This window comes from Ischnura elegans, chromosome 1 (genome assembly GCF_921293095.1).
Source record: "Ischnura elegans chromosome 1, ioIscEleg1.1, whole genome shotgun sequence".
NCBI classification, from domain to species: domain Eukaryota; kingdom Metazoa; phylum Arthropoda; class Insecta; order Odonata; family Coenagrionidae; genus Ischnura; species Ischnura elegans.
Window position 1 is genome coordinate 131881444 of NC_060246.1, and position 12936 is coordinate 131894379.

General features: G+C 42.3%; 1 protein-coding gene across 2 annotated transcripts in view; it reads right to left on the reverse strand.

Annotated features, from left to right (window-relative positions):
- LOC124170085 (acetylcholinesterase-like) overlaps window positions 1-12387 on the reverse strand; it is a 159936-nt gene extending 147549 nt beyond the window's left edge. For both annotated transcript variants that reach the window (XM_046548782.1, XM_046548784.1), the window contains exons 1-2: window positions 11523-12387; window positions 1051-1243 (exon numbers count right to left, since the gene is read on the reverse strand). In XM_046548782.1, the coding sequence (XP_046404738.1) occupies window positions 1051-1243; window positions 11523-12076 (747 nt within the window). In that variant the 5' untranslated portion in view covers window positions 12077-12387. The remainder of the gene's footprint in view (window positions 1-1050; window positions 1244-11522) is intronic.
- Between the last annotated feature and the right edge of the window lie 549 nt (window positions 12388-12936).

Genomic DNA, 12936 nt, shown 5'->3' on the forward strand with positions numbered 1-12936 from the left:
TAGAGGAGCCAAGACGCTAAATGAGGAAATAAAATGATGGGAAGATTCCGAGATGAAGGCAGAGATATTCCGGTATTTCTGAAACGAAATAATTTGTATATTATGAATACAGTAAAGTGACGGGAGAAGCAAGAAAGAAATTATCAGCAGAATAGCCCAGGCGAAGAGAGCATTCCACCAAAAGAGAGATCTGCTTACAGCGGGAAACTTAAATATGGAAGTAAAGAAACAATTTATAAGAACCTACATCTGGAGTATGCTCCTATACGGAAGTGAGGCATGGACAATGACCGCAGCGGAGAAAGCAAGGATAGAGGCCTTTGAAATGTGGTGCTACAGAAGAATGATGAATATCAAATGGATCGACCGAGTTAGTAACGAGGAAGTCCTAAGAAGGGTAGGAGAGAAGAGAAGCCTCATGAAAACCTTAATAAGAAGACGGAACAACCTCATAGGCCACATCTTGAGACATGATGGCCTGATGAAGTCAATCGTCGAAGGACAAGTGGAAGGCAAGAACGGAAAAGGAAGACCTCGAACAAAATATATGGAACAAGTAAAGAGAGATGTGAAAGAGAAGAAATACGTAGGTGTGAAAAGATTAGCTGATAGGAGAACTGAGTGGAGAGCTGCATCAAACCAATCCTAGGATTGTTGACCAGTGATGATGATGATGATGATGAATACAGTAATGGTGGGTAACGAATCGCAATCAATGCCTTTCGTTTTCTTTGATGAAGGAAACTACCCTATTCTCCTCTGAAGTGGTCAATTTTTGATTCACATAAGGGAACAGCTGTCTGGAGGTAGAATGGAATCGGAGGCGGATCCAGAAAGGGACTAGGAGATGCTTGGGTATCCATTTTACATTAGATAAAATGATAATTTTGTTCAGACCCCCCCTACGGCTTGGAAGTTACCCTCAAGGCCCCCATCCTAGCCCCCCCCCTTGTCCCAATTCTGGATTCGCCACTGTATGGAATGGGGGTACTCCATGATATGCCGTGCTGGGCGTGTGTGAGCATCTGGCTGGAATGACAATGCGCTTACCTGATCGAAGAGGCCGGCGTTGCCTGGCGCCTTGTCGATGCCGAGGTAGAGGAAGCCGAAGGCGCCGACGCGGTACTGCATGGAGGCGACGGCCACGTCCTCGGCCACGGCCATCATGTCTGCGTCGTACACGTCGAGGGTGGAGGTGCCGCTCATGTAGCCGCCGCCGTAAATCCACACGAGGAGGCTCGCCCTGCGACACACAATTGCGCAAAGATGTTGAGCGCGTGACGCTCGCTTTTGGCATGCAGGGGCTGTCGCCCGTAAAATACTAAAATATTGCTTCCTTGTTCTCTTACCGTAAATTTTCACGAGGTCATTAAACATTTTTTATTGCCTTCTCACAAATAAAATTGAAACCAGTGCTGCATCGCCGATACTACGAACATCATCAAACGGGATGCCATCCATCTCTTACCGGACGCACTAATTTGCTGCATTCCACTTGCTGTCCTTACCTCAGTGAGACAGATTCTATCTTTTGTGCCAACTATGATTCTATTCAAGGAGATTTGATGTTATGAGTGTCGCATTTTGTGTTGGAAATACGTGCGATTGATGGATCCAAGTCCGTTTCGTTGTCATATTCCTCCCTTAAGGTTCATAAAGGCGTTTAAATGCCTCATTATCACCGCTGTATTTATTTATCTTCCTGAAAACATTTCCTATTTTTGTTGATGTTGACGACTTCGGTAGCCGGTATTTCTATTAAAATATTCAGCAGTGTAAAATTTACTGTAAATATGTTTTTCGGAGATTCATCTAATGAGCTTTCTCATTTATGAAGTCGAGCAAACGTAACTTTTTGGGTTTTGCCCGAAATTAGTAGTAAAGGTAACTTTAAATCGTGAATGCCTTTAACCCTTAACCAGTGACGTGCAATTCTTGTTACACTACCAGCGACGTGCGGTCTGGGAGACGGCAATAAAACAAAAATTCATAAAACGTCACAAAGTCATTTTTATTGCTTAGTTTAATGTTTTTTTGACTTCTCAGCTATTATAAAACTTATATTTAATGTTATGCATTTCCAATGTGAACCAACTTTTTCAGTAAAAAATTGTTATTTAAAACATGATAAAAAAAACTGATATAAAAAACACTTGAGTTGTTATTATTATCGTACTTTTTTAATTAAGTACTTAATTATCCACGTTATGCAACTAAAAAAAGCTTTCTTACCAATTATTAATTGTTATAATTCTTGAAAAATCACTAGGAATTGTTTGTAACAACTTTTTGAATTATTTCCACCAGCATTACGTTTATTTGTTTTTCCAATTTTGTGACGTGAGGTCTCACAGACCGCTACAAAAATGCAGTTGCGAATTTTCAGAAATAAATAATAGGAACGTTAAATTTTAAGAGTGCTATGTCCTTGTTATACAAAATTATAACGCTCACGAGGATTGTAGATATTTTGAAATAGCAATTTTTAAAACTTTCATAATTTTATAAACGCAGCGCTCTCTCTCACACCGCACGTCACCGGTTAAGGGTTAACCCTATCTCCTCTAAATTAATAGGTGAATGACGCTAAACTTACTTTGCTATCGGAAAAATGGATAAAAATTAATCTAGTCTGCTGAATTGACTTAATCTGGTGAGACCGGTTAAAATATTTTGAATTCATGTCCAGAAATATTGAAGAAAGATCGCGGGCCTTCTCGACGTGTTGTGTCGTGGGAGGTTACTAAGGATTTCCACCGCGTTAGGTTCTCCATCACGGCCGACGTTTCCAAGAATGAGTCGTCCATCGTCATCAGGGCATGAAATCCCGAGTAACCTTCCACGTGTCGCAACATTGTTATCTTTTAATTTGAAAATTGTGGGCGCCTCCCGGGTTAAGGCTGGTATTTTTCTGTTTAAGTTTCAGAAGTCTCCAGGTGCTAGCTAGTTCAAATGGTACATCAATTTTACATATAAAAGTAATATTGAGTCTAGCTTATATAAATTTCAGGGACACTAATGAGAAGTCACGAAATATTCAGACATGGTATCACCGCTTTCTTGCAGTAATTAGTTATTTCTTGGAAAACACTTGTAGGGAAAAGACGACTTGAAAATAGATTTAAGAGAGATTTATGATATTAAATTCATTTCTCTTCATTCGTCTTTCAAATCAGTCGAAAAATTTGTATAACATAGAACAAAATTTTATTTTTAAGAATAGAATTTTATCATTAGAGAGGCATATTGCGACATCATGTACAGTTTAATGTTTTGAATTGCTCCTTGGTGATTAAGTTGATTTGCATGTTTCTAGGTGTTTTGTTGTTGCTAGTACTGTATACGGAGGGCCATTTTTTCATTTTTTTGTCCGAAATTAATTTCAAAATTCGCTCTATTGTAATGACTGGACATGAATACAAAAAATACCCCCTATATGATTTTATCATTGTTGCCCGAATCGAGATATTATCCTTACGCATATACGCACAAGTTTTGGTCTGTTTATTGATCCCAGTGAAAGAATTCTCTATAAAGGCATTATCTATTCAAATTGTGATGCGTTTTATCTAAAATTACCACTAGGGGTATCAAAATTGACTTAAATCGTAAGTAATATTGTTGATTTTATCTCTATATTCTAATAGAATAAATTGTTATCTTCACCATGTTAAGGGAGTTTCCTCAAAAACGCATTTGAATCAGTTATTCCTCCGCTTTATTTAGCAAAAGCTTTTCTGCATCTACATACTACCCCGCAAGCTGCCTTAAAAGACGTGTGGCAGGGGGTGTTAAGACTTCAGCCGTTTACATATGAGTGCATAGGTGATGAAGTAAGTTCTGGTGTCGCTATGCCCTGTTATTTGTCACCTCACTAACTCAAATCATTGTACTGACATTGTATGTATTTATTTTAAGACGGTGTTTATTGCTATTTGTAATCTCATATACCTGTGAAACCTTTGCACTGTAGTAGTTGGGGAATAATTATCAGGCCTGCGTTTATGCTGGAGGACAAGAGTTCTTTTTTGGTTGAATGTCGATTGCTCTGACGTCGAGCGCAGAATTTATAAGCGATATCCAATAGATTGGTGCTGAATGCCATGATTGAAAATGGAAATTGTAATCTGTTAAATTATCAAGGAATGAATACTCTCTCTCACTGTGGGAATTCCTAAGAAATACTTGGACATCAAATTTAGACCAATAAAACGATTTTTAGTTTCTATGCCCTGTCCTGCATATTGATAGCATAAGTTGTTAGTAGCATATCTCTGCTTAATTTATCCACGTTTTTGAATGTTGTTAATAGTTATCTATATTATGGTCATCCCGTATTCTTTCTCTTTCTGTCACACCTAGAATTTTCAATATTTGGTTCACAAGCATTCTTTGTGTTAGGATATGTTCCGTCAAGGCTTTCCCTTTTTGTTGATTTTTTCACATCAATGATTCAAATAATTTAGGTAATAGATGAGCACTAAAAATTGATCTCAGTATTTCTTTTTCTACACAATATTCTTAGTGGGAATGTTTCAGAGGCTGAAATTTAGAGCACTTTTTGTTTCATTTTCCCTCTTGTAAGAATTTTTAATATGTAGATGAAGCGAAAAATTTTGCTACGCTGTCAAAATACGCATTAATAAATTTATATACTACACTGCGTGCACTTTTGGAAATATGAAAAACCCTTATATCCATAACGCCATATTCCTGAAAATTAAATGTGCTGCAAAATACTTAATTTAACGCAAATCTAGAATACTCGAGTGTATAAATACAAAAAAATTATTTTTCGTCCTCGCTTAAATAAATTGCACTTCCAGGCATGCCTCGGAGCTATTCTATTATGAACTGAATTGAGGGGGTGGGAAGCAAAGGAGTACAAGTGTTTCTTTTTTAAACAGATATAGATACAGAAATTGATAGAGGAAATATACCAAAACTTGGTGGCCAAGGGTTGCGAGTGAATCTCTGGTAATCACTGACATCGAGTAGAAAATTAAATGCACTACTAAATACCTAGTCTATCACGTTTGTTTTCTCTACCTGATTTCTGCACCTCTTTTTAGAAAAAAAGGTCACTTTTATCCCTTGGTTTCCCACCCCCTCCATTGCAGTGCTGAATCGCAATGAGAGTTTGCGGCGAATCAAGTTTTCTTTGACAACTCATCAACCGAATCGATCTCGCTCACGCAGTTAATATCTCTGCGCGACCGTGCTGCCGTTCTTCCGCGTCCCCCAGCGCTCTTGTTTTATGGCCCCTAAAGCCGTGCAAACAAACAAGATACTTACGCGCGGCGAGCAAACGGGAGGTAAAGCGAGGGGTGAGGAGGGGGGGTGTGTGCAAGTGAAGGGGTGGAGGTTGGATTGCGGTTCTCACGCCCCCCCCTCACTCGAATTCCCACCCCAAGGGGTGAGATTATTGGGGGGGGGGCGGGGGGTTGTTCCTCTGGCGTATGTGCCGACGACATGTACTCGTCCCTGTTCGCACGTGTCAGGTCGCTACCCCCACTGCATTGTGTGTTGCGCTATCTTTCGGCTCCAGCAGTGGTGGTATGACACGTACGCGCATTCAAAGCAAGTGACCATACACCGGGCGAATAATGTTTCCTGGAGTGCCTCGTTCTGCCTCTTTTGATGTAGGATTGGGGAATTTACTCGATGCACTATTTTCTGACTTCCCTATTCGAAGCATTTGAATGACTAGTTTCTAACGGAACCATTCTAGTTTTAAAAAATTACTTTTCCATCTTGCTCTTGTCTTATGAATGACACCGTGTCGAGCCCAATTTGGTATCGACAGAGTACCCGTCTTTTGTGTTCTCACACATAATGCAGAAGTGATCGGATTTTTAGTAAATCATATGACAAATTAGAGTTATACCTCATCATATTATATATCTCATCACCTCGTTATACCAACTAAAATGTTTGTTAGATGACTCTCAAACCAATAGTGGGTATTTTCACTAATTTCATGTTTCTTTAAATTTCAGAACCAGTCACTTTTCCATCACTGAAGCCAGTGTCAACTTATATTCTAAGGTAAATTTAATTGCTTATAAATGGCGGAAAAATCATTATTTTTAACATAATTTCATGTTCATTATTAAATACACGAATTTTCACTACGCTGCTCCCGGAAGAATAGACATGTAAGAACTGAAATTTCTTTTCGAGTATTTATCATTTCACAATGTAAAGCCGAACATTTCTGTACTCGGGCAGAGATCAGTATTTGTGGGAAATATTTCCCTCGGTATTTGAACCCTTTGGCCTTTGGGTGGTAGGCATATACGCTCCAGAAGTCTCAGAATTGACCCGACCGGTTACGATTCGCTAAGCGTTGGCGGTGTCCATCTGTTTCTCCGCTCAGAGAGAATATTCGGAAACCTCTCGCTCGCGCCGTGTGACCACGGTGAGGCATTCCCAGCGATTATGGATATGGTGTGCGCGAAGGGAGGGGGGGAGGTGAGAATGTAGAGGGCGGACGGGAGGTGAATTCGGAGGAGGTTGAGGCAATGGGTTATGCATGAGGGCGCGTGGGGTGGGGAAAGGGGAGGGGAGAGGGGACAGATGGTGGCAAGGACAATACATTCGTTTGCACTACCTTAGGAGCGACGCAGGATTGCCCTTTTGGGTTCATTATTAGCCAATTTTATGGAAGAGATCTGTAATTTCCGAAAAGGTCGTTAGCCTGTAATAACTTAACAAACGTCATAGTTTAATTTGTCAGACTAGCCGGATTTCTACCTCAAATGTTTGGAAATGTCTCGAGAAAAAAATATTTACTAGTAAAGTTTGTCGGTCATGGAGAGACTATTGTTAGATCGAGTAACATCTTATTATGATGAAGTTGGCAATTTGAATACCTCACTGTCCAAATAATTTATGAGGACTGAAAGCCATTAAAAATTCATATAAGGGTTACAGCAATTTTTCTGAATGAAATTTTTAGTTGATACATGAAAAAAATATTTATTACCTTCTATTCTCTTATTCTGAAGATTGTGTGATACTAGTTCTTCCCAGAAATTATTCTAAATTCTCGAATGTTCACAGCGTTTTCTTGAAGTAACGGCACGTAAAAGAGAGTTTATTGGCAAGGTGTCAAGATGATTCAAACAAGGACGCATATACTAGGTTTGTTGTGTTTTTTAATCCATTCAATTAGTAAGAACTGGCGTAAGATCTAACAATAATATTTAAGTCTTTGCCTTTATTAATAGTCTGCAAAGCAAAAGAGGCGATTCAACAGTTTTATTCCCAATTGAGATTTAAAAGCCTTCCCAAGCAAATGCTTGCATGGTGGTAATGCTGCAGGATTCATTTGAGCGTAATACATTTCTAGAGGTGTCTTTTGAAGAGTGAATTCCGTCAAAAACCAAAAGAATTTATTTTTTCGCTTCTTTGCAAAGAGAAAGAAATGGAAGAGACACCTAAATATCAGGGCATACTCTACCGATAATCTATTTCGTGATGTCTCAGTTCATGCTCACGATGAAACTCCTGCACCTTTATTTCAGCATTTTCGATATCTGTGTTTGTTCCTAGTTGTCTCTCTATTTTCGTTGTTTCCCTCTTTGGTCTTACTCATTTGTAACCCCTGGTGCAGTAAATGTTGATAATACCATCAGTAACAGAACATCGTTGCTATTCGTGCATGGAATTCAACATCTTTATTCACCACTTCTTTCCGAAACGCTAAAAAATTTCAAATCGTTTATTCATTTTCTTCCATTTCACTTCATATCTTAAGATTTTTATGTACAAATTACAGAAAATCGGGAGAGAATGTGACCGGATGGGTAGAGCTTTTGCCAACTGACTGAAGGATTCTGAGTTCAAATCCCGTCTGACACACCCAAAAATATCCTCGGTGCTCGATTAGATACAGATTGAAGACCTTACTCTTACAGTTAAATTTACACGCCTGGGTTGAGCTCTCTTTTGAAATGATAAATCATTTGTCTGGCTTAAGCTCTTACTTCGGCTATCCAAAACAACTTCCGAATTAAGTATTGAGTTATGAGAGACCAAGGTATAAGAAGTCCCTAGAGCGTTTATTATACACTTATATAATACAAACGAAAAACCTCGTTGAACTCCTTGGATATGATGCTAGCTGACGTGGACGAGTGACATAAGTGATCCATGTCTAACTTCTCACGAATTGGCTACGAATTTCGGCATGATGTAGGGACAGATATTATTCTTTAGAAAGGCACCCATTGCTCACGCGATGGAATGATGAAATCTGTTCTATTCTATGACTTGAGGCGTTACCTAATGGAACTCCTTCATGGCTATCAGGAAATAATAAAGCTTTGCTAGTTTCACAATCATTAATTTTATCTCGACCGGTTTAGATACAGGCTTTCATCTTCTGGCACAGTTTAAAAAATTCTTTCATGTTAAATTGAGGTATGGACAAGGAAAAGGTTTTTCGGCTTCGGTGGCGGTGGGGATGAGTCCTCGCCGACCATTTCGATGGTCGCGGGATTGTTTCCCGCCTGGATAGATTTCCCCTTGCTGGACATGGGTATGTGTGATATGTGGGCATACGATGGACATGCATCTGATGTTGATTATTTACACTCCTGATGTTAAGGTCACATTGTGCTTTTCGGGGGTATTTGGGATAAATAAAAAAATTAAAGAAATTAGGATAAACAAAAAAACCTTGTCCTTTTCCATTCCAAAATAATTCCAAAAGTCCTTGACCATCCCCCTATTTAACATGAGAGAATTTTGTAAACAGTCCCTGAAGCTGATACTCTATATCGAAACCGGTCGCGATTGAATAAATTATTTTTGAAATAGCAAAGTTTTATTCGTTCCTGAAACCTGTTCTCTTCGTGTGCTTACGATGGAATATGTGGCCTAACTTAAGCACGTCCAACTACCAACGAAACGACAATGAGATCAGCGTGCCGAGAGGACCAATATTTTGCCTAACAAAGCAAGGCATTGCTTACATCCCCACACCCCTTCACTTCGGGGGTATTTACGATGGAATGTGTGCGTACTCCGTTGTTTCCCTCTTCCTCTTTTTTCTGTTGTTTCACTCCTTCACTTTTTTTTGCTTCAAGGCCGACGGCCGGAGGGTGGGGAGGGGGGGGGGCGAGGTGGCGTGGAGAGAGTAATTGGGAGGAGAGTGAGTGGCGGTCGTGGTGGGGCGTGGTGGTTGGGAGGTTCGTCGGGGAAAAGGGGGGAGGGAGGAGGAGGAGGTATGGGTTGCCTTGGCTGGCATGCAGCTGTGAAGAGATGAACGGCCCGTGTGGAACCGGAGCAAAAAAAAAATAATAATTTTTAAGGGGGAAAGGATGCTGCTCTCCGAAAGCGGGGATCTGTCGGAGTGACTCGGTTACGGGAGGCAGCGAGGAGGAGGCTCTTGCTCTCCTCTGCGTGTGAGAGAGTGTGCAAGCAAGGAGATTCGAGCCATTAAAAACGATTTATACGCTTGTTGTCTCCTCCCCTCTGTGTTAGATGCCGGAACGTGGGATCCCTCGCTCCTGGGTTAATTTCAACTGCTTTCTTTCCATTCTATCGGATTTTTCTCGGGTCAACCTACCGTGAAAGTGCTCTCTTGTCGTGCGATGAAGGAGGGAAAAAATTTCGGCATTAATGGAAAAGCCTCTCTTAGTACCTGTGCATTTTTCTTAGTAATTTATGGAGAGAGTGGCCACCATTCTAGTATCAGTCATATGACAGCGTATTATGGCGCTGAGGCGCGCATTAATGATGAAATAAAGCTTTGTACCAGCGAAGTTTAGAAGGAATTCATGGAGATTACGGAAAGCATTCTACTTTAATTCATCTGACGTTTGCTATGGCGCCGAAACTTAGTGCTGCACCTAGCTTTCACCCAACAAAGTTCTAGTAATAACTGTGACTGTCGTAGGCTGGATAAACATGATGGACCGGTGTTTTCATCTTCACATAATATAAGCTAGCTCATTAGGTAGTGGTGTGTATAACTTGAATCAAGGGTATTTGAAATGCGTAATATTAGTACTGCTATAGTTGTTTCCATGCAGTGTGATGGTCGAGAAAACCCTTGCTGGTGTGTTTTAAGAGATATTCGGATGTGGTATTGTGTATTCGTTTTTGAAATGCTGCGGGTGTTGAGGATTAAGGCTTGAAGGGATGTGTCAGGATGCGTTGAATCAGCAGGATTACCATGGTGATAAACTCTAAAATACAACCAATCAAATTTCCAGTGAGGAAAATGTCGAGGTGACGCAATAATCTGATTTTGGGGTTTTGGAACGGGATCACAAATAAGCGATGACGGAGCTTATTTAAATTACCTTCGATTGTGAAAAGAACAATATTTTATCATCAGGAAGGGGATTGAAGTTTTAAATAAATCCATTAAAATCACAAATTTTGCAATTCAAATTTATAAGCTGCGTTGTAAACAGTTTATTTTATATAATGCAATCATACGGTATATTTTCTTTTTGAATGCTCTTATATTTTGTAATTCAAATGTACTCGTTGCTATTGCTTCATTCATTAGCCAATCTCTATGCATATTATTGCCATGAATATAAAATCAGCAGGTGTTTTCGTATTTGCATAATCAACGCAAGCGTATTGCTTGTGCATTTACTATGTGTCATAGGCGTTGGAATTGCATAGGAATACAAATGATAGGAATAGGAATTAATGTTGGTTGATTATTTATTATTAAAATCACGGTTTTCACATATTACCAGCAATATGAATTGACAATAATAACAAAATTCCATCGTCTTCTCGAATATTTTCTTTGAAATTATCCATCCGAAATATAAAAGTCGTGTTAAATGTAGTGCGTGAAAATTCTGAATCATATGAATACGAAGCATTCAGTTTTCACTAAACGTAAGTCTTTGGTATCGTTTAGTTATCGGTCCAGTTTATATTCTTAGTCATTAAAAGAAGATTAATAACAGCACGCAAAGCTTTACCAGGATATTTTAGTAGAGAATCCGTAGCCAATGAGATAAGAATTCAGGCAATAAATTCACTAAGGGAGACTCAATATGGTTAAACGTCAAATTGGAAATGCGCGGTGACAATTTACTTCACTTGTGAAACTTTTTTTCCCATAACCTATAATGATACCTTTTGCAGGATATTTTAATAATAATGGCGCCTTAAATCATAGTGCATACATGAATTCTTTCTGGGTAATACCCAGGGACTTATACTACATTATGAGCACCAGACACCCTGTATTATTTTTATCGAGAAATGGCAAACTAAAATAAATTCTGGATAAGTCCAAATGATGGAATGCAACCAACTTGTTCCTATCGACGAAAACCAGGAACGTAAAGCCTGAGAAGAGGAACCTCGAAAGGCAATTAACATAGATCACTGCAAGTTTGTGGAAACGTGTATTGTTTGTTGTGTACCATCCAATATTATCTCGCTTCGCTTATCTCGTTCTTGGCTGTCGCCGCAAGTAAGGCACACGGTGATTATATTCAAGATATAACCCTTAGCATTCATATTCAACCACTCACCTCTCGTGTCCATCCCCTCTCCTAAACTTCGCGGGCACCCAGATGTTGAGATAAAGGCAGTCTTCGGATATGTTGGTGTTCGGATTCCACATCTCCTCGCCCTCAAACCCTGGGAAGTACTCGTATCGCTCCTGGTAGCAGCTATTGGGCAGCTTGGTGGCGTCCCAAACGCCTTCCCAAGGCTCGGCCGGCTCCGGCCGACGGAACCTCCGCTCCCCGATGGGCGGCCGTGCGAACGGTATACCCGTGAACACGTGAACCTCCCGGCCCAGCACCGACTTGGAGTATCCGCGCACAAGCCCCGCGGCTGTCTCCACCACCATGTGGTCGCGCACGGCGGGTCGTGACGCCTTGGACGCCTTGGGCTTGGCGTCGGGGCCATCGTGCCTCGCGGGCGGGCCGCCATCGCTTGCCGGGGTGTCGGCGAGGACGGGCGCCGCCGCCGTGGCCAGCACTACGATCAGCGCGAGGAGGCGGAAGAGGGGCGCCGGTCGGCGTGGCCCGCCCGCCCACGCGCTGCCTCCCGCGCCCACGCACCGCGCCGCCGCTGTCATGTTTGTTTGTGTGCCGTCCCACGCGAGCGAGTGCGGAGAGCGTGGGAGGGCTGGGAGAGAAGGAAGGGCGCTCAACCAGTGGCCCTCCCCCTCTGCGGCGCCGACAACTGATCACAGCAACACAAACCGCGCGTATACCCGCGACGGCGTTCGCTCGCTCGCTCGCTCGCTGTATCCTCGCTGATCCTCTCTATCTGTCTCAGGGCAAGCACCACCGCAACCACCGCCGCCAACCCGTCGCGCGACTAGCGGAAGTTGACGTCGTTGGTGGGGACCCGGGCGTGAGTTTCATGGTCGGGAGGCCCGGATGATGCCCTCCCCTCCCCCTCCCCTACGTCCCCCCCTCTCGCCCCCTCACGCAGTCGCTTTGGAGGAATGGGTTTGCCGCATCCTCCTCCGACCCCGCCGACACTTTGCCGCCCGCCTCTCGCGGATTTCTCCGAGGTGCGAGATTCGAGCGATGTAACAACGCGCCCTTGTTGTCGCTCCCTCTCCTTGTCGCGCACTTTCACACCGGCCCTCGTCACCGCACCTGGGTCATTTAAAGCGGCGGCACCCCTGCCCTTTATTTCCGCCAATGATCTCTCTCTCTCTTCCCCTGTCCGTCCGTCCGTCACGGGCGCCGATATTACTCTGCGGGACACCACCGCACTCCTCCCCTTCCATTCCCGCACCCCTTCTGCCAACCAGCGCCCTCCCCTTCCCCGACAGGCGCCTAGGGTGGGTTGGCAGGGGTTGGTTGGTTGCCCCTGAGAGGACAAGGGAGGGAGGGAGAGATGGAGTGTGCCCACAACGCGCGCTCGTTAGTAAGAGGGTTGGTGGGAGTTGCTGGAATGCCTTCGTAGGGTGAGTGGGATGCC